The sequence below is a fragment of the Molothrus ater genome, chromosome 14, assembly GCF_012460135.2.
Source record: "Molothrus ater isolate BHLD 08-10-18 breed brown headed cowbird chromosome 14, BPBGC_Mater_1.1, whole genome shotgun sequence".
NCBI classification, from domain to species: domain Eukaryota; kingdom Metazoa; phylum Chordata; class Aves; order Passeriformes; family Icteridae; genus Molothrus; species Molothrus ater.
This window is the reverse complement of record NC_050491.2, coordinates 12,364,077-12,386,151: the sequence shown is the minus strand read 5'-3', so window position 1 is coordinate 12,386,151 and position 22,075 is coordinate 12,364,077. Positions and strand designations below refer to the sequence as shown.

General features: G+C 45.9%; 1 protein-coding gene across 8 annotated transcripts in view; it reads left to right on the top strand.

Annotated features, from left to right (window-relative positions):
* MBNL3 (muscleblind like splicing regulator 3) overlaps window positions 1-22,075 on the top strand; it is a 93,676-nt gene that overhangs the window by 56,974 nt on the left and 14,627 nt on the right. For all 8 annotated transcript variants that reach the window (XR_008508618.1, XR_008508619.1, XM_036402009.2 and 5 more), the window contains 4 exons: window positions 3,626-3,790; window positions 12,006-12,206; window positions 13,647-13,883; window positions 21,338-21,488. Coding sequence is in view for 6 of the 8 variants with exons in the window: in XM_036402009.2 (XP_036257902.1) it covers window positions 3,626-3,790; window positions 12,006-12,206; window positions 13,647-13,883; window positions 21,338-21,488 (754 nt within the window). In the remaining 2 variants the exon portion in view is untranslated. The remainder of the gene's footprint in view (window positions 1-3,625; window positions 3,791-12,005; window positions 12,207-13,646; window positions 13,884-21,337; window positions 21,489-22,075) is intronic.

The window sequence follows — 22,075 nt, the reverse complement described above, 5'->3', positions numbered from 1 at the left end:
GCAGCAAATTTCAGATTTCCAGTTACAGGAGGATGGCTGCACTGGTGCCAGCAGGCTCAGTGTGCTGCTTGCCAGCACAGATCAGTTTTTGACCACCAGCCCCCTGCCAACATGTGCAGTGGCCACTCCAGGTGCTGTAATGATGCTTTTTGGTGCAACACTCAGCTTTTGGAGAATGCCTCAGTTGGTCTTCTGTGCACAGCTCTGGAACTGTCCTGTGCCCTGTGCTGAGCTTTTGATACGCTGGAGCCACAGCTAATCCCTCTAGGAAAGCTGTGCCTTGTAGCATAAATATGCTCTAAAATTGGAGGCCTAACTCCTTGTTGTATTTTCTCATGTTGTATTCCTAGGCCACTCAGGTATAAAATGGATTTGTCCTTATTTATCCCCAGCCCAGTATCCACACAGCAGATTTGCTACCAGTTCCCTGTTGCTTTCCCTGCTGTGTTGCAGCTGGTACTGAGGAGTTAAAAATGGCATCTCCTCTGTCCTTCTGGCAGCTTTTGTAGAGCTGAAATTGGTCTTGAAGACTGTGTGTGTTTCTGGGAAGTATCAAGCACTGGGTGTTGTGATGGAAAGGGTAGAAGAAGGGCTCACCCCTACCAGTGTTGGAGTTCAGGGGGTACTGGTGGTGCCCATCACTATAGAGCGAGAATCTTGAAAGTTGTTACAGAGCAAGATGTCTAAACTGGGAACAGTTTGTGTCACTGTCACATCACTCTCTATCTGAGAGATGAAGAGCTTACTGTGGTGCTGTAGAGGGGAGCTCAATTCAGCTGTGGCTTCCAATATGCCCCAGTGAAACAGAGTGGTTGGTGGTGCTCAGGAACAAAATGTTAGTGGGGAGGAGTTAGACCAAAGGCATGGGTTTGAATCTGAGTGTAGCAGTGGTTCATTTAGTCTTTCTGAGCCCTCAAAGGCCTGACTGACAGCATTTCACAGCCTTTGCTCTGCAGCAGCACCTGCACAGCTCTGTTTCTTACAAATACATGTCCTTGAAAGCCAGTAGCACTGTGTGGGCACTGGTTTCAGCTTACAGACTCTGTCTGCAAGACCAACGCCTCGTGCCGTATGGTAGTTTTTTTATTGGTAGTAAAAATACTCTGTTTGTAGAACCCCCTGTTGGAATTAAGCAAACTGCTTTGAGGGAAAAAAAAATAGAACAAAGCTTCACACCACGCTGGGGTTGCTGGTATCAATGATATTCACAATTTCAGTTGAAATAGCGAAGTCCTTCTCAAGTTGAAGTCAACTGTGTAAGCATTGTTTACAAAAAACAGTAGGTTTTTTTTTTTCATCTTCTCCATTCCTGCAGTGTAGGAACATCTACACAGATTTATTCCAAATTTGGTAGAAATAAGTGTTTCCCCAACCCAAAGTACTTGTGCCAAGTTACAGTCAGGAGGAATTTCTGAGGCTGGAGCTGCTGCCTTGCCATGGGCAGCCTGTGGTTCCATGGGGTCTGCCCCTGGTCAGCAGCAGCCTTGCAGGAGCTGTGGAGGTGGGACACTGCAGATGTGCTCTGAGGCTGAACCCTGGACTTCTGCTGGTGCCAGGTGATGGGAAAGGCTGTAGAGGTGCCTGGTCCTGTGCAGCATGAGAAGGATGACCCAAACCTGCCCAGTGTTCTCCTTGCAGATTAGTGCAGTTATTTCCTTTGTAGTGGCACTGGGTGTCTGAGCACAAGCCAGCTGCAGTGGTGCCGTTTTACCCTCACTTCACACAGATGTGGAAGTGTCTGGTGATGAAGATTCCTGTCCTCAGGGCCTGTGAGCAGTTAACTCACTGCTGGGGATCTGGGGCTGTTGGATTGCTGAGAAGCCAAAACAATAGTATTAAAAAGCCTCTTTCCTTTTGAGTTGGGTTGTTGGGAGCCACTGGGCTCTTTTAGGAGCAGGGCAGTTTCATTCCACCAAGCCAGGCTGCTAAAGTTTGGAAGTGGTTTTTTTCCTGTCCCACTGGCTTTAGCCCATCACTTCTTGCATTTAATTATTTGCCTTTTGTTTAACTCTGATCTCCTCGGAGCAGATAAGAGAGGAGCCTGTTCCCATGACACATGTCAAACAGCCCCTTTTAAGCTGCAGTCAAGCTCTGCAGCCCTCTCTCCAGTGAAGCTGTTATCCCCACCAGGAAGGGAGGCAGAGTAAAGCTTGGACACTTCAGGCTGCTCTACAGCAGCCTGGCATCCTGGGGATTCAAAACCAAGCCCCTCCAGTGGGTCATGGTGTTGGCTTTTTGCAGTGGTACTTGGACTGTACAGTGATTTCACCTGTATGTTTGCAAAAGCCTTCAAGAACCTCCAGTGGAGTATCCTGGATGCAGCGTGGGCTGATCCCAGGAGGCTCCCACCTGAGCCTTGGGTGATGGTGTGTAACAGCTGTATCCTTGTGCACCTGGTTATGGGGTTACAGCTCTGCTGCACGTGATCCCTCTAACACAGGCAGGTACATGGGGTCATCTGATGTGCCCCTTTTGGAAAGCAAATTTAATTACACTGAGACTGAGAACTCTGTGTCCAGCCCTTGATGACTGTGCCTGGGATAGGCTGGGTAATGGATGGTCCTGTGCCTTTGCTGGCTACAGGAGCTGTTATTATCTGTCATGGAACAGCTCTGTGGCCTCCAGGTCTGGCCTTACTATAATAAGCTTTGAATAGCTCAAAAGAATTTGCTCCTCAAAAAAGTCACAATTTTTGCATAAAGTTAGATTAAGTATTTCATGTTTTCTGTATGCCTCTTGTTTCTTGAGGAAGAAATTAAAAAAGAAAGGGAGGAAGACAGAAAACCTTATTTTTCAAGAACTGTTTCATCTTAATGACAACATTTCTTACTAACTTTCTTATTTAGTGATATTTATCTTCTTATGTCTACTTGCAAACACTATTAAAGTAAGACAGTTTATACATATTTTTGAAGTGATGATCTCAGCTGATTTGCAGGGATAACATCAGTGATCTCTTGCCTTTTAGGAGCCACTGGCATGGCTAGTACTTATGTTTATTGCAGGGGGGAAGGAGTCAGTGATGCAACACACATCACTTTTGACAAATGAAGGGGGAAAATAATTTCAGCTCTTCCTCCTGTGACCGCCAGTTCTCAGCATCTTGGGGTACCCGCATGTTGTGGATCAGAGGTGCTGCCTTACAGAGCTGTCCTCTTAAAGTTTTATCCAGTGCAGCTGGGGAAGTGGTAGAGACAGTTTTGTTTCTTCTGTCTGGTTGTCAGGGCCAATTAAGTGGTCTGGTGTTGGGAAGGAGGGGAAAAGCAACCCGCACAAGGAAACAGGGAATTTTTGTTGTTGTTTCTGGAACTGCTGCCACTAGTTTCTGAAAGTATTGGTGTTTGTGTTAGATTCTTTGGGTTTTTTTCTTACAACAATCATTTTAACATCAGGAAGCCTGACTTTTTGGTTTAGCTTGATAGTATTCAGTTAGTGTTACTGCAGAAGTCATGTTGCTCTTCTCTTCACCTACTATAGAAAAATCACAAAAGAGGCACAGTAGCTACCAAGCCGCCTCCACCTCGATGATTGTGTTGTTCCAGTAACCCAAACAATCCTTAATTAAATTTCTCTGGCTGCCCTGGGTGTTACATTCACTGAAATGCTGTTCCATTATGTTTTTTAGGGCCGGTGTACCCGAGAGAACTGCAAATATCTCCACCCTCCCCCACATTTAAAAACACAACTTGAAATAAATGGACGCAACAACCTGATCCAGCAGAAGACGGCCGCAGCCATGTTTGCTCAGCAGATGCAGTTCATGCTCCCGGGCGCACAGCTACAGCCAATTGTGAGTTACAGCCCTGAGCCTGTTGGGCTCACACTGCTCCCTGTCCCTACAGCCAGCTGTGAGTTACAGCCCTGAGCCTGTTGGGCTCACACTGCTCCCTGTCCCTACAGCCAGCTGTGAGTTACAGCCCTGCTCCCTGTCCCTACAGCCAATTGTGAGTTACAGCCCTGCTCCCTGTCCCTACAGCCAGCTGTGAGTTACAGCCCTGAGCCTGTTGGGCTCACACTGCTCCCTGTCCCTACAGCCAATTGTGAGTTACAGCCCTGCTCCCTGTCCCTACAGCCAGCTGTGAGTTACAGCCCTGAGCCTGTTGGGCTTACACTGCTCCCTGTCCCTACAGCCAGCTGTGAGTTACAGCCCTGCTCCCTGTCCCTACAGCCAGCTGTGAGTTACAGCCCTGAGCCTCTTGGGCTCACACTGCTCCCTGTCCCTACAGCCAGCTGTGAGTTACAGCCCTGAGCCTGTTGGGCTTACACTGCTCCCTGTCCCTACAGCCAGCTGTGAGTTACAGCCCTGCTCCCTGTCCCTACAGCCAATTGTGAGTTACAGCCCTGCTCCCTGTCCCTACAGCCAGCTGTGAGTTACAGCCTTGAGCCTGCTGGGCTTACACTACTCCCTGTCCTCCCTGTCTGTTCACAGAGGTCCCAGCCCTGTGCCTGAGCTCAGGCCATTGTCTGTGCTGCAGAATCTGGGCAGAATCTTCCAGAGGGGTGTCTGATACTGCTTTTGCATCTCTTTCCAAGCTGTGCCTCTCTTTTCCTCTGATAACTGAGGAGCTGTGAGATTCAGGGCTTCAGGTGGAAGGGTCTTACCACCAGGTGCTTCTTTGACCAGCTGATTGATGTACATCCCAGGAGTTCTGAGTGGCTCAATTCCAGTGGATCCTGGTTTGGATTGTTGTTTTGCACTGAGATGATGCTGACTCCCTTGGACTAGCTGTGTGGCACTGTTGGACTAAAACTGGAAAAGATGAATCCTACCTGGACTTAAATCCGTTTTAATGTCTGGGAGTGGGACCATTTCACTGCAGTTGTCCCAGCAGAGAGTTGTACTAATGTCACAGCCCTGTCACTTGTTTCTCACAGTAATGCTGATTTAGAGTTAGAGCAGGAAGGATTTGCTTCTTTTCAGGTAGGAAGGGAAGCCTGTGGGAGATAGATGTTTGCAGAGCAGGTAGTTCAGAGAAGCCTTCACTGCCTGTCCCTGCTTTTGCCTGTCAGTTAAAACAGGTTTCAGGCTGGAGAGCCCTGTTACGCCAGGGAGAGGATGGCTTGTGTCTGCTGGTTGGTGTATCTGGGAGGGGATGACACTTGTCAGCTGAGTTTTAGTCTGTCACAATGTCTATTTTAAGAGCTGTCAGAGGTCTTGAAGTAGCTCTTCAATGCTGATGTGAATAAGCTGCCCTGAAGTTAATTAGGGGTTCTCAGTTTGAAGTTGGGAATGAGTGTCTTTCCTGGGGCAGTGTGCACTTAGTGTGCTGTAGCTGGGTGAGGCTCCTTGTGCTATGCCACATGGAAGGACTGGCCAGATCCTTTGGGCAAGCTCTTCCAGCCTGAAAGTGTCAAGTCTGTGAACCAGCCTGAACTTGGCCTCCTGGTGTCCCACCTACAGTGCCTGGCCTCTCTGCCCATGTGGGACACAGCATCTGTCACCCCAGCTGAAAAGTTCAGGTGCGTCTGGTTTATTCTCACCAGAGAACAGTAAAGGATTCCTCCTCATTAGAGGCTGTTGTGATGTTTGGTGTAAGAATGTGTGATAGAGGTTTCCCTGTTTCAGCAGGGAAAGCTGGTCAGTGTCCCTTCATGTTGGTGGTCTGCCACCTAACTGGGCTATTTCCTCAGTCTGGCATATTCCTCCTGTGTTTTGAGGGGTTTTTGGTGTTTGCCATCACTCTGATCATCTTGTGTGTCTGCTAGTAGCTTTATCCTGCCCTATAAGCTAAGAAAATGCTATTTGTCCCATTTTGAGGATGGAAAGTTGATACAGAAAATTGGCCACAGAGAGGGTCTTTAGTTGTGCTGTACTTTAGGCTCTTATCTGCTGCAGTCTTGCACCTCTTTTTTGTGGAGCTTGAAGGTATGTCCACATCAGAAGGAATCCTGAATTCCCACTAAATAATGACATTGGTTTCCAAGCCCTGTACCAAAAGCAAACCCTTCCTATTTGGAGTTTTCCTCTGTGAGGAATTCACAGTGGATGTTCTTTGGCTGGCTTTTCAAAGCATCTTTGGGATTTCCTTTTTGGAAAGTTCTCATCTTCCCACTTTGCAATCTTGCAGGTCCAGTATGCTCCTAAATTTTACTCCTGCCTTTTAAATTGCCTCTCAGACTGAATATGTTGGTTTGTCTAGTTAGTGCTCTCATTTCAGAAGTAACCTTATCTGATGAGAAAGGCCCCTGGTTTCTAAATTGTGCCATGAGGGAGACATGGGCAAAGAAGAAAAATAAAAATTTGTTCTGCAGTGACTGCTCCCTTCGTGCTTTCCCACACTTTACTCAGACTAAACAAGCTCTTGGTCTGATTCCTGCTGCCCAACTTGCTCCACACCAATTTCAGGACAGACAAGAGATTGCTCTTTCAACTGCCTTTGATTTCCCAAAGATGCTGTCAGTGGAAGCTGGCTTTGAGAATTTTTTTCTCTAAATGAGAAGGGTGGGGCCTCCTTCTGGGTACACATGAAATTCGTCAAAGCAGAAGGTATTGTATCTGATGCAGCCGCAGAGCAAATCCCATGTGATCAGAAAGCTGATCAACAGGATGCCTGCTTAATTGGGATGCTTGCCAGAGATGAGATTTGAAACAGCACACTTAATAGCTCCAAACAGCAGCTGAATGCTTAGACATTTTAAAGTGCAGTTTCACCAGAAAAGCTACTGAGTTAAACAAAAAACAAACCACCACCAAAAAACCCTCACCAAATCCAAACCAAACCAGCACTTGACAGAGTAGTTTTTCACCAGGCTTCCTGAAATGGCATTTGTCTATGAGCTGGGCTCTGGCATTGATAGGAAGAGCTGCTTTGGTCAATGTTATGTCTGGTTTCTCAGATATGGTCACTTTGTGTGTGCCAGTGCAAGACCACCCAAAAAGTGCAGCACCTTGGGCCTAGTGCCCACCCTCTCCATCCTGCTTCATCCCTTTGCAGCAGTGTGGGGCAGACTTTTGGAGGTGTCCATGAAGGTGCTTCAGCCCAGGGTCCTGGTGACGTGATGGAGCAGGGTACTGGTTTGCCCAGTGCCTGGACAAGCTGTTGATGGAGCATGGCAGTGGTGACACACCTGTCACCACTCCTGCCCTGCAGCTGCCTCTGCTGCTGCCTAGGGAGGCTGTTTCCTCTCTTTGTTTTCCAGCTCTTTGTCTTTTCTTCATGCCAAGATCTTTGTAGACAGGACTATCTTGATAGTTCTGAGTCACCCATGCCCCTGAAGACAGCCCAGACTTTAACCCAGCCCTTGGTTCCCTCCTGGGGCAGCAGGATCCTGCTGCCACTCCTTGGTGCTGATGGAGGGGTTAATGCAGAGGGTGAGCAACTTGCTTGACCAGTGATGCTTGGAGCAAGTGCTGGAGCTGATTTCAACAGGTGCTTTGCACAGGCATTTTTTCTATGCAGCAAAAACCTGATTTATATTGCAGCGTCTAGTCAAAGACACACTAGGAATGAATAAATGCAGGTATCCTGGCCCACCCAGGAGCTGATATCTGCCAAGAGACAGTGCTGTGGGGTGTTAACACCTGTCTTTTACACTACAACAGCCCACAAATGAGAGATCCTTTCTTTGAGCTAGGAGTGTCTATCCAGTCTGGTTGGGGAAATGAGCATCTGTGGTGGTAGGTAGCTGGGTGCTTTGGCCCATTGGATTCACTCCAGCATGCTCAGCCTCATGTTGGAGGGTGGTTTTGCAGCCAGCCAGCCCCATGAAGTTGCACTGGGGGGAAGGCAGATTTTTGGGTTTTCTGACAGTATCAAGTATGTTTTTAATATCAAGGTTTTCAATCTTGTCAGTATGAGATCTTTATCTTCAGTTTCTAACACCAGACTGTAAGCTGCCATTGTTTTTTGTGTGCTTTCCATATATAGCTGCTTAGCAGTGACCTGTCTCCCCTCCTTCAGGCTATCAACACCTCTGTATTTACAGTGGGCCTCTCATTTTCAGGCTTTCCCTTTTTTAGGGTCTGAGGTAACTCAGAATCAACACTTCCTGGCTGAGACAGTGCTTGTGTTTGACAAAACACCAACCGCTCTTCTGCCTTCCTCTTCACACCCACTCTGTGTTTCTTCTCTAGCTTTAGCACAATTTCTGCTAGCCAAATTGAATGCAACTTCTAGATTGTTAACAAAATCAGCTGTTCCAGGTTCTGCTGTCATCAGTGGTGACAAATGCCCCTCCCTGGGACGGTTCCTTCTCTCTGCTCACACCTTCAACCCAACAGCTTCATGCTTGAGGTCTCTGAGGAGCTTAGAGCTGTCCAAGTCCTTGGCAGCCCTCCCCCTGAGATGTGTTCTCACAACAGTCATTTCAGCTTTTTAAAATTATTACTATTCTTACAAGCATTTTAATACTCAGTAAACCAGTCTTGTGAGCTGCTACCACCCTGAACCCTTTGCTGCTGCACTGTAACCTGTTTCCCTCTGCACAGGAGTTACTGGTAGTGTCTCTATGCTATGATTTATAAAAGCTAATTTGCAAGGAATTAGCAAACCTGTCTTTATATTTCCTGAATTAGCAAGAGCTTGAAGGGGGGCAGCAGGAGTAAATGCTGATACTTTCTATCCTTCTCTTTTGCCCTAGAGCATACCAGCAATTAAATTGAGAGTATGGTTTTTAGTGTATGGCCAAAACATTGCTCTGTCAGGTCTCCTGTCCCTCTGTTCCTCTTCCTCCAACAGCTTTATATCAGGAACATGATGCCATTTGGTCTGGGATATCCCTTGGGTCAGTTGTGGTCAGCTGTCCTCTGTCCCTTCCCAACTCCTTGTGCTGCCCCCCATAGTCACCTCAGTGGTTGGGTGGGATGAAAGGCATAAAAACTCTTGACCCTGTGTAAGCAGTGCTCAGAAACAGCAAAAGCATCCCTGAGTTATCTACATTGTTTCCAGTATAAATCCAAACCACAGCCCTATACCAGCTACTGTGGAGAAAATTTACTGTATCCCAGCCAAAAGCTGTCACAGGAGGTGGACAGGAGGCACGTTGAGGAGGGCAGTGCTGTTTGGAGTAAAAATTACATTTGGGTTCTGGCTGCAAGGAGGAAATTTGCTCACATTCCCTGAGGACATGGGGGACCTGCACAGACGTAGAGGGAAGCATTGGCTGGCAGCATCCCTATTACTGGTACTGATGCATGAGCCAGACTGGATTTCCCAATCCAAGACAGGCAGCCGGGTCTGGCAGTGAGCACAACCCATCTTTTCCCCTCATCAGCCACAATAAATACAGAGCTCCCTGGTGCCAGCTCACAAAGGCACAGTTCTCAGAGTGCTTCACACACTCCAGACTTAAAACCCCAGCTCTTGTAGGTTTAATCTGTTGAGTGAGGTCTGCTTGTTCCCTGGCTGTGCACCCGCTTGGCTGCGAGCAGCAGCCCCAGCCTGCGGGCAGGGTGTGGAGCACAACTGGCACTTCCCATCAGGGGAGCAGGCACTCAGTGCAGGCAGGCAGAAGGAGCCTTGGGAAACCTTGGGAAGGCAGCAGCAGATGTCAGGACACAGAAAGGGGTGAACAAACAGCAGCAGCAATAAAAACTCCTCCTGCTCCTACGAGCATCACTCTGCAGGTCTCCAGGACTGCAAGTGGATTGTACTGCTCAGTTGTTCCTCATGTACGTCTTTCCTCCACTCGCTTCAGCTTGGGTTTGGATCCATTAGCCCTTGCTAATTGCTCCCAGTGAGAAGAGGGAACTGCTTTTGAGGGAGTTGGGGATTGTGTTTCAAGGAGCAGGACCTGCTTCCACCTTTGTAGCAGCTTTGGTGAAGAGGCTGGTATATAATCTCTTAGTGAATGTTTCATGTGAATTCACTCAGTGTGACGTGTTGCAAGCCCCCAGCATTCCCAGTCTGCACAAATCCTTCCTTCAGCAATGGGAGGAACATCTTCCCTTTGTCTCAGAAGCCAGTGAGGTTCTTGGCCTGGCTGCTGGCTGTGTTTGAACCCAGCCAAGCAGGAGAAGCTTGCTTTAAAGGATGTCCTGGCATTTTAGAGCAGTGTTTGTGCCACACCTGCTCAGTCAGGATACTTCTGCTGTATTAGGTGCTGAAAAACATAGGGTAGGTTTGCCCACACATTTGTGCAAGCCACATGTACTGCAAGGTTTGGGTTACTATGGGTACGTAAAACAAATGATGACAACGTGTCAGGCCCCACTATAACCTGTGCAGACTGGCCAGGCAGGAGAAGCTCTTTAAAACAGCATTTATGGTGCAAATGGTGATGGAAGTTCAGCAGATACCACTGTAATTACTGGTACTTGCACAAAAGAAAACAGTCTAATGGATGCTGCTTTCTCACTAAAGTGGTCAGGGAGTCACAGATTTGAAAATCCTAAAGAGCCTTTTTAGCAATAAAAGATGTAAAATATCTGGGAGCCACCAGAGAATTGAAAGAGAGAAGAAAATTATTTAATAAACGGCAGTGGATTGGGGGATCTCTGGCTTTAGTGGCTGAAGTCTCCCTGCAGCTGAAGCAGTGCTTGACTAAGGCTCACAAGAAGGAAAATTGGAAATCCCTTCCAGAAAATAATTAGTTGGTTCTGCTATACTTAAAGCATCCAGCACCATTGATGAGGAAGCTGTGTCTCCTCACTAAGGAGGAGAAAATGGGATATATTCTGTCAGTGGCTGGGGAGGTGCTTGCTGTCACTGACCTTAGGAAGGGGCATTGTTTAGCTAAAGCTGGATTAGGACAGTTGGCTGGTGTTACTGTGGGTTAACTTCTTCCTCATTGCAACAAGCAAAGTATGGAAGTACCAGGATGAAGGTGCTATTGAGGAACACACTGTCCATATGTGGCTTCTTTTAGAAGTTCACAGGACTAGAAGTACCAAAATAAAAGAAAGGAGGGAATGATGTGTGTGGCCAAAAAACTGCCCCAGGCAATTGTGTAAGCACACTTGTATTTATTGCCAAATAGAGGTTGTAGCTTCCAAGGATGGTGTCATAGACACCTGCCAATATGAGCAGCTTTAACTGGAACCGAGAGTTCACAGTGGAGCAGGTGACAGGAGGGAAAATAAAAATGGTTCAGTTTTCAGGCTGCATTCCTTGGGGCGTGCTCGAGCCCCTGCCACAGGAGCAGGAGTGGATGCAGCGCATTTTCCAGATGAGCACTGCTGGATCAGCTCAGGTCAGGGAAGAGCTTCTGGCCCCCAGCACTGAAGCTCTGCTGCACTCAGAGGACCTTCAGGAGGGACCTGAAGTGGTCAAGATCTTTATGGCCTGTTCTGTCCCAAAGAGAACACGGCTCCTTGTAGCACAGGTCGGGTCTTGGACCTCACACTAGTCCACCTGAGCCATCTCATCTGTTGTGACATAATCATGTGACATTAATGAATTTGGTGTCCTCTTGCTGCCATTCACATGGAGCACAGGCTTAGATCCTTCTCCAAAATGGTTTTTGCCTGAACTCTGTTGGCACTCTGAAACCAAGCCCTGATGTGCAGGATGCCTGACCAACCAAGTGTACTGCAGCAGAGCTACCTCACCTGACTGAATGGTGCCTTTGGTCTAACCTGAGGCCCACTGGCCATGCTAACATGGAGCTCAGGCCAGGCTGATGGTGGATGCAGCAGTGCAGCTAATGGGGTTACCTGCTTCCAGGTCCTGAAGCTGCAGTTTACCTTGGAGTCTCTCTACAGCATTGTGGTGTAGGCATAAGGAAGCTGAGATGTGTATTTGGGATGAGAAGTCTGTTTAATTTGGGCCTGCCCTAATTGCTGGCATGAAATCCTTAATTGTGTCATTAAACTATAAAGATCATCAATATGCTTTGATCTGACAAATAAAGATGCCTTGTATTCAGGATGAGTCACAAATCTGTGAGTCAGGAGAAGCGAATGGATCGCAAATAAATGGCAATAAATGAATAGATTGGAGAGCACAGCATTTTGATGTGACTAATCAAATTGTCTAAAAGGATTGAAGTGTGATGCAAGGCTTTGATGGGAAATCCAAGACAGAGCTTTTTAACTAATACTTTGTTTTTCTTCTTTCTGTACACAGACAACGTTTCCTGTGACTCCATCGCTTGCAACAAGCCCCACAATGGCTTTTAGTCCCTACCTGAGTCATGTTTCTCCTGGGATGGGCTTAGTTCCTGCAGAGCTTTTACCAAATACTCCTGTCCTGGTTTCTGGAAATCCTACTGTTACAGTACCGGGAGGCTCTGCTGGGCAGAAACTGATGCGTACGGATAAACTAGAGGTATTTGGACATCTGATACAATATTGCTGACAGGCATGAACAGGACATGTGGTCCCAGCTCTTGCTCTCTGCTAAAATGACCTGATGCAGCACAGTACAGAGTTGAACTTGCAACTTTGCTAGCACAGGGCTGCTGCTCTCTGCCAATGCAGATGCTTTTGTGGGGACTTTTCCCAAATCCTTGGAAATCTGGGAAAACTCACTCCTCTGGTATCAGTGGGTATTAGAGCAGGGTTAGGATTGTTTTTTGTATGCTTAAAAAAACCCCAAAAAGCCAAGTAGATGGTCTGCACTTAAACTTTGTTGGATGGGAGATGTTTTGGAGATAACAGATCTTTCCCTTTTCTAGAGATGGGTTTATTGAGCTTTTACAGAAAACTTTAAGCATTACACTGATAAGGGAGGAGAGGGAGAGGAAGAGGAGAGTGTGTGGTGTTGGAAAGACATCTCTCCCTCCCCAGCTGGCTGGACATGCTGGGACTTAACGGTGGAGGAGTTGTATATGTCTTTCAAACCCTAAGTAGAGACTCTGCAGGAGATAAGGGCTGAGGACCTGAACTCAGAGTCCCCTGCAGGTGTAAATTATAACACAGAAGATAGCAGAGAAGGGTATAATTTCAAAACACATTGTTTTGTGTTATGTACTTTATCTTGCCTTGCTGACGTGTCACCTTTCCCTGCACTCAGTCTGATTGCACATTGGTATGTGAGCTACACCCCTTGCTGTATTATTCAACAACTGCTCTCAGTTCCTCAGAAAAGAAACCTTGCAGATTTTTTGTGAAACCTTTTCATCTGTCTCTGATGCTTCAGTGGTCATAACTTAGGAGGATCTGTGAGATCCTAGTACAACTAGTAATTTTGGCAGCACCTTCAAACACATTGCTGTGTAACCAAACGTGCTGTCACGTAATGCCAGGGTTGGGGTTTTATTATGGAGGGCAGGGAGACTGTTTATGTGAAAGAGGCACCTCATGTTTAAGAAAAAGTACTTGTTGGGAATAGCAGTAGCATGTAACATTTAAAATTAAATGTCTTGCCTAAGAGTGTGCTCCATAACAAATACATAATCCAGGTGAGACACAAATGGCAGAGTTATTAACATTTAAGCTTTAGAGGCAGGGGAGGAATCCTGAGCTGCAAAAGTTTTGTCAAAATGACGTTGATTTTCTAGGGTCACTTTCCATTCTGCACAAATTCTGTATTTCACTTGCATTTGGTAATTGGCCTTATTAATGTTGTGGTTCTTTTCACCTCCTGAAGCAGTTGTGAGTAGAACCATTTGCCCCTGTGTGTGTTGATATATATAGTACCCCAGATGAGTGTGGATTTAGAGTATACACATGGCTTAATGTGGCCAACTGAACTGATATTCTGTGTTGAAAATACTGAATGAAAAATAACTTCATGTTCTGCTCAACAATGTGACTTTCTTTTAAGGTTTGTCGAGAGTTTCAGCGTGGAAATTGCACACGTGGTGAGAATGATTGCCGCTATGCTCACCCTATAGATATTGCAATGATAGACACAAATGAAAATACTGTTACAGTTTGCATGGATTACATCAAAGGTCGATGCTCTAGGGAGAAATGCAAGTACTTTCATCCCCCTGCACACCTGCAAGCCAAAATCAAGGCAGCTCAACACCAGGTGAACCAGACAGCTGCAGCTGCAATGGTAAGTAGAGCTCTTCTCAAGCTGCATTTCCATTGCTAAGAGATTCCACGTGTCATGTGTCATTTGTGGAAAAGTAGAGAGCTTTGTAAATGGCTGACTAGAGAGCTGAGAGCATGTGCAAAATGCATCCCATCTCTTCATCCTGTCTCTGTGCTCACCACAGCATGAAGCCCTCAGTGGCACAGTAATCTCATAGCTAGGGACATGGTGCCCAGCCCTGTGATTTGCTGACATGACATTGTGATGTGACATGAATGCAAGTGCAGCAGCACCCAACACCTTCCCTGGCTGAGACATAGGGGTCAGTTCAGCTTCCTCAATACGTAATATATATCCTTTTCAGGGAGAACCTGGCCTGTTCTCTGCAAAAAGCAGATGGTATCAGTTGCCTGAGCTTAGCAAGCTTGTGTCCGATACCTTTGCCAAGACTTAGTGAAATTGCGAGACACAAAACAAGGGTGACTTCCTGACCTGTTTGATGCTTTGGACCTGGTAGAGATGGTCCTACTTGCATTTTAAGTTGAATTGTGACTACTTATATCTACTACAGTTTTGAACATGAGTCAAGGAAGTCTCACCAGGTGACCCCCTAGCTCATATAAATGTTTGCCATTCTGTTGAGTTGGGTTTAATGGGACCTATTAATTCCAGAGATGAGAGAGCTGGGGAGGGAAGAAGAGGCCCAGGGGATATTATCCATATGCATAAATTCCTGATGTGGGAGGTAAAGAAGGTGAAGGGAAGTTCTTCCCTGTGGTGCCCTATGAAAAGATAAGAAGCAATGGGCACAAATTGAAATTCAGGACATTCCATTAAAATAAGGAAAAACTTATTTACCAAAGAAAGATTAGCACTACAACAGGATTCTCTGTCCTAGTAGATACTGAGAACCTGTATCTGAACCTGAATGGAGTCTCAAGCAAGCTGCTGTAGTTGACCCTGCTTTGAGCAGGGTGTTGGTCTAGCTGATCTCTAGAGGTCCCTTCCATCTCTTCTATGATTTTTTAAAATTTTTCTAATTAATATTAAAAAAACGCTCTTGCTTCCTCTTTGATTTAGAATTAAGGCCACTAAAATTTTTCAAAATACCTTTTTCTTTTTTAAGTTAGTAAAGGAGGTTGCTTTTAATTCATAATGAAATTTAATGCAGAGCCAGGGCAGTTCTAGAAATTAAACAAGTGCCCTCCTTGTAGCATCAATATTACCTGGAATGTAATTTGAACAATTAATTTATACTGCAGTATTTATTTGTCCTGCAGAGTTTATTTATTAGTTTTCTCACTGTTTTTATTGTTGTTGAAATAAGAGTCCAGGTCTGTTGAAAAATAACCTTCTGAAATGAAACTCTTGTGTTCTTCACAATTGAATCTTTATTTTTTCACTAATTATCTAGGACACTGCTGCTTAACCAAAGCCAATGCATGTTTTATTCATCCAGCTGGCTTCTCTTAAAAATGTAATTAACCCTATTTGTATGCTGTTAACGAGAACCTTTAAAATATTTATTGATGGCTTGTTGCATCACCCCTGCTACCAAAACAGCCTACATTATTCATTGACTTTTCGAGGTTTGATGCATTTACTGTACCTGTTGAGGTGTAAGACTTTATTAAAGGGAAGAAAGGTGCACCATTTTCTTGGAGGGAAAAACAGATGCCAGGCTATGGGTCTACGTTCTAAAACAGATTTAGAATGACTTCAAATCTAAATTCAGCATTTCTGAGGGACCCAATTCTGCAGTTACTTGATGTGCACAAGTAGCAGCTTTACTCACTCCTGCTTGGCTGAAGTCAGTGCAGCACTGGATGAACTGGGTAAGGCTCTGTCCCCAGTTCAGGACAGCACTTAAGCATGTGCTTGAAGCTCCCTCCTTTTCCAGTGGTCCTTCCCCCTCCACGAGTGCTCTGCTGGCCTCTGCATGGTGTGTAGCTGCAGCATGAGGGCTGGAGCCCAGTCCCTGTGCAGGTGCTGATCCCTGAGCGCTCCTGCCCGACTGTGCCAGCTGATGTGACAAAGCTCCAAAGCACATGTCCTGTGATGACATTTCTTTACTTTTAAAACTTACCGAGGCAAAATAACTGACTTGCCACTAGGCCAGGTAATTACCCAGCCACCCCATGTTGTGCATGCCTCGTCTTTTTAATATATTGTATAACGCATTCACTTTTTAATTTTTTTTTCTCTTCGCCTTCCCAAATTGTTGCTCTCTCTTGACACACCTCTGCTTGCTGTTTTTGTTACTGTGCTTGATCCCCCTCCCCGGCCCATGTCCATCATGTGCTCGCTGCCTGCTAATTAAGACTCAGCCAGCTGTCAGATCACTGAAGCGACCGCTCGAGGCAACCTTTGACCTGGTACTTGGACCTTTCACCTTCTCGCTTTGCACGTAACCATCTTAATCTGCATGAAAGCCTTCTGCTCTTGGTCTGTGGTGTTAGTGCCTGGGGAGACTGCCCATCCCAGCCAGAAATGTTCAGTGTGCGTTCAGACATGCCAATCCTGTGCCCTGCATACCATCCATTAACGTCTGAGCTTTGCCTCCTGAAGCCTAGATGTGTTTTGGAGACTGTGAATAATCTCGGGGGGAGGCAGCTCTGCTTTTGAAGTGTTTTTCCAAACGCTGGCAGCTTTGGAGTCACAAGATGCAATGTTTGAGGGAGAATTTAAGCATTTAGCTCATTAGGTCTGCAGTGTGCTCTGAATGCCAGAGGACTGGGTGGTTGCAGGACAGATGCAGTAACTTTTCTTTGTATTCCCAACATCGCAGCCTTGCCTGGCAGTCCCTGTACAAGAGCATTCTGTGTAATGAACACAACTGAGATTTAGGGGGAAGAGGGCTAAACAGCATCCTTGGGGATCTGTGCTGGGAACTGAAGCAGGTGCAGTGTGGGACTTGGCTGTCCCTTCAGCTGGCTCTGTCTGTGGTTTATCCCCCATTCCCCAGTGGGATAGTGTCACCAAAGGGACCTCGCTCTGGATGCCTTTTGCTTCAGTCTCAAGCATGGAATCTGCTCCCTGAGCTTCTGCCTGCAAGCTGTCCTCATATATGCTGTCTTTGGTTGTTTTATGACTCTCAAATAATATGTTTTACTTGGCTTTATGATGCTCATAATGAGGCAAAAGCCATACTCACAGTGCTGTCAGTCCTGGCTCCATAGAAGACAGTGCCTTCCTGTTTTCACAAAGAATAAGGGACACAATACATTTTAAAAGAAAGAGCCCCTGTTGCCCAGCTACAGCAGGGAGAGGGAAGAGTGGACACATAGGAGCTGTGAAACCATCTGAGCTGATGTTGCTTCTCATTCCCAGAGCTAAGGAGGAGAAGCTGATCTGCTTCCCTTCCTCTCCAAAGACTTATTTTGGGTTTAAGTAGTCAAGAGGCTTCCTTATCAGAGTTTTAGGCAGCAGCAGTAGGAAGCCCTGCTAGGGCCCAGATTCTGGCAGCAGTGGTGGAATGATGATGTGAATGGCATCACAGCCTCTCACTTGCTCTGCTCACGGCTGACACAGAGACGGCCCCAGAGCCAGCACAGGCAGGACCTGCACAGCTGCCCTCTCCAAGGGCCACCACTCTGAGGAGACACAGTCTGGCAGAGAGTGGGAGGGCCCATAACTGCTCCCCCACTGAACAAACCCTCCAAGAGAAGCTGCTTGTATGAGTGTTCCTGCTCTGACCCATCAAAAGGTTGGCAGCCACTCGTTAGGATATGTCACCTCCTCTGAACCCCTCATGGGTGATAAGAGCATGGATGATCTTCAGAGGAAACTGCTCACTTGGCTTCTGCTGCTTGCCAGGGAACGGGTGCTACCTCTGCCCTCTCTCAGATAATTCTGTTTGTCATGCCTGGCAGCAGACCCAGCCCCTCCTTGCTGAGTGCAGAAGGGTGAAAGTGTGATCTGGTCCCAGAAGATAGAGATCTGAGGGGAACTTTGAGGTGCAATTAAATTGTTTGTTGCAAAGATTTAATCCAGCTCTTGTCTTGTAAAAAATAACGAGAAGTTTGTTAACCAGCACGTGGGAAATTCTGACTTTAGCATGAAGTGTGTTTTTATCTGTCAGTCTTGCTGAAGAATTGCTTTCCATGCCATGCAGAGCAGTGGCACAAGCCTCTTTGTTCAGATTCTCATTTGAGCAGGAATGTGGCTTTCCCAGCCTAAAAATGGGAGGCTGCCTGGCATTTAATTAGTGGAAATTGTTAGTTTGGATCAGTGCAGGACTATCACATGGATTCTGAACTGAATTAACCCTTTCACTGGTGGAGATGGCCAGATCTTGTTGCAAAGGTTGTGTACCCATGTGTGCAAACACACAGGGAAAAAATAAAGTCAGAAATAGTTACTGTCCAGGAGCTGCTGCTGTAGCTGTGGTGATCAGAGCTTGTCCAGAGGGAAAGCACAAGCAGCTGGATGAGGTAAACTCATCAAGTTCTTTACTAGGAGGGTTTAGTCTAATTCCTCTGCTGGACTATGACACTGGCTACAAAATTTGGTGGTGAGGTGTCTCTGTTGCCTTTTGTATGTTCTGCTTGTAGGATTCCTTCAGAACCAGGACATGGTGCAAGAAAGAAATGTTGTATCCCCTCGAGCTGCTACAATTCCTGCAGGTCCTGAGTGATACAAAAATTGTAGCCTGGGTCAAATGAGGCACATTTGTTTTGTGCTGTGTCCCTGCCAACCTCCCGTGCAGGAGCTGTATGGGCCCAGCTTCATCATGTGCAATTTTAGATGCCTCTTCAAGGCATTATAGATGGACCTTTCAGTGAGCATGTTCCTGAGGCTCTTACCTCAGGAAAGAAAAGGGCTGGAAAAGGGCTGAAGCCAGATTGTTCTGTGTCCTTGGGCCCTCCTACACCTTGGTATCTAAAATAAGATCGGTTGGCAACAGGAGGAGCCAATACATCTTCCTGTATCCTGTGGGAACACTCCTGCAGCTGCTGGTGTGGAGGGGATCTGCTTCAAACCAGAAGTAGATCAGGGTGGGTTCCTCACTGCCCTGCCCACAGAGCCCATGTGAGAGCTGGACATCAGGTGGCACAGGAGCTGCTGCAGAATGCTTGTTTCTTTAGAACACTCTGGAAATATTGCATTTATTTGTGTTTCTCCGCCTGGCTGCTGTTGAGGGAGCAACAGTGAGGCTGCCATAGTTCCTTTCTTTCCCTTGCTCCCAAGGGGCTGTAGCAGGTTAGGAGGAGGGTGATGGGGTAGTCTGAGGTGTCTTGACATCCCTGGGGCCTGCTGATGTGTCCCTCTGACTGCAGTGCTGTGCTTTGGAATTGTCCTGTGATGTGCCAGGACAAGACAGCAAGGTCTCAAAGCCTTCAGCTGTTCTGCTCTTGGCACTGCCATTGTGGGGTTTGGGGTGGTGACAGCCTTTGGCCAAGAAGCAGGGAGTCAAAAGTCCATTATGTGCCTGGCGCAGTTGCTTTGCTATAATTAGTACATTCTTCTTCTGAGGCAGATTTTGGAAGTGTCTGAAAAGGGTTATTTAGCAATTGGGTACCATAAGGAGCATGAATTTAAGTAGCAAGTTCTTGAGTTGTTCTAAAGCTGTAAAACCTCTGTGATGTACATGAAACTACTCCAGACTGTGTAAGCTGCAGCTCTGTCCCATGCCTGGAGGAACGTTCATGTAGCCATCGTTAAATAGACAAGTTGTAGATAACAGGCAGATTTAACACAGATACCAATGAAAGCTTACCTAGAAATGAAAACTCACACATCATCCTAAAGTATGGATCCTAAGTAAAAGATTTTGATGTCTGTGTCTGAGAATATTGTCCCATCTTTGACTTCTGTCTTTTGGTAGCAGCCAGAAGAAATCTGGGAAAATTAAATCCTAATGCTGAGAGTGGATGCCCACTAGCATAGGCAAAGGATGCGTGCATGTCTGAGGGCAGTTTTGCAAATGCAATTTCTTCTCATTTTCTTTTTTAATATTAAAACCACCCAAAAGCAACCATGTGAATAGAGATAGGATGGAGTAATGTTTTGCCTGGAAGTGTGTTGCTTAACATTTCTCAGATGAGCAGTCTCCTATAGCAAATTAAAGTGAAACCTGTTTCTAGATGGCGACAAACTGTTGCAAGCTTTCACTTACATTCTGTTGTGTGTTGATCTTCATAATGCTTTAAAATCTCTTTACTTGTGTCCTTCCTTCTGAGTATTGTGTGTTTGTAGCTTTAACCCTTCATTAGCCAAACCTTCTCCATTACCTACCATTCGTTTGTGACCTATTAAAATATAAGTAGGAGTGATAACCCTGTTTTTCAGCCATCGCTGTGCTACATGATACAGACTAACAACTAGTCAGAAATGACCTGATTCTGCATGACTTCCACGTGCGTAAATCTCATTGACGTCAATGGGAGTGTTACGTGCAAAAGGACTGCGGGGCATAATTAAAAAGGACCCTTTTCTATCACAATGTGGAGAAAAAAATGTGGTTTCTTACTTGGGTACAATGAAAAGCTGTAAATCATTAGAAACATTCCTGTCTCTTAAGAACCTGACATACTACTTTGCTGTTGAGACATGCTTGGATGAATGATGAGTAACTCACTGAGAAAAGTTCCTGAGTTGGGTTAATGCTTTTTACCAAGTCTGATCATGAAACAGGTTTGACGGGCTGGAAGAAGCCCGGTGGTGTGATAGAATGAAAAGAAGGGATTTGTCAATGGCTTTTTCCACTGTTAATAATGAGTGAGCAGTATTTGACTGATGGAGGCCACCTTCTATAAAGTGGGATCTGGTCCAAATCTGCTGGTGGTGGGCTGTGCCTCTGGTGTGAGCAGTGGAGAATCAGGCCTGGTCTTGACCATGTTGCTCAGCCTCTCTACTAACAAGTGGAAATGCATTTTACTGTGAATGTAAAGTTATGTGTGTAATTGGCAACAGCTACAGCTTTACCATCTGGACACATGGGTTGGCTGCACAGTGTGCACGCTTCCACACATGCACACATACATGTAGGCAGGTGTTGAACCAGAGGCAAGCATCCATTTTTTTCCATGGCATTTGTTGCTTATGCTAATCTTCTTGGGTTTTAAATAGTCATCTACTATATTTTTCCTGTTTGTTTTGGGGTTTTTAATGCTTGTTGCCTGCAACTGCTCTTTGTAGCATTCTGTCCAGGTGATCACCTCTCCCCTTCCTTTTCCCAGTGCTTTCTTCTCCCTCTTACCCAAGTCAGTCCTGTTGAAAAGCTCCTTAGCATCTCTCCTCTTTCTGGACTGTGCCCTCCTCCTGGTGCATTTACTAACTGCTTACCTAGTGAAGCTGTTGTTTCACCTCCTACTCGTACTGTGACTTAGCTGCTCTTCTCTTTCCTGTCTCGCTAAGTTGATAGAGTTGCAGGTGATTTGCAGCCAAGACCCCCTGTTATTTATTGCATGCTTGACCTACATCTGGGCCCCTTTATTTACTCCACTTGTCTTTAATGACTCCCTTATCCACAGGCCCTGCCGCCTGGTGCACTTCAACCTTTACCAAAGAGGCCAGCACTTGAAAAAAACAATGGTGCCACCACAGTCTTTAACCCAAGCGTTTTCCACTACCAACAGGCTCTAGCCAACATGCAGTTGCAACAGCCTACATTCATCCCTACAGGTAAGTGTCTCCTTGCTTTCCCATCATCATGGTTGTTTATTTTATGACCTTGGTGTTCAGCTAATAAGCAGTTTTGTAAGAATCTTGTAAGAGCAAAAGAATATTGGTGTGTAGTTTCATGTTAAAAATGGATGAAAAATTAACATCTGTTGTTTGACTTTTTTCCCTTCACCTACTACAATTTAGAGCTTTTCACATGTAAAGATCCTTCTTAGCCCTTTTTGTGTGGTTTGGGGTTTTTTTTAAGTAGTCAAACTAAGAAAAATATCTGCATGTTTCTTGAATTCATACTTTCTGTTTTTCCTCCTTGTGGTTCAACTGGTTAATCCCAAATTAATTCTTTGACTCTTGTGTAGTGCTCTTTTGGACTCATGTTAAAATGTCTATAGACCTCTATGCCTGCTCTTTTGAGGCTGTAGGCACCTCCCTGAGCTTGTATCTCACTGACCTACATATTGCAGCAGCTGTGATGTTTATAGAGGGAATGGTTAGTCTTTAGTAAATACAAATTATATAATCCTCTTTAAAGGCATATATTTCCCTCTTCCTTGTCTTTTGACCAGTACAATACCCTAAGCTTTTTAAAA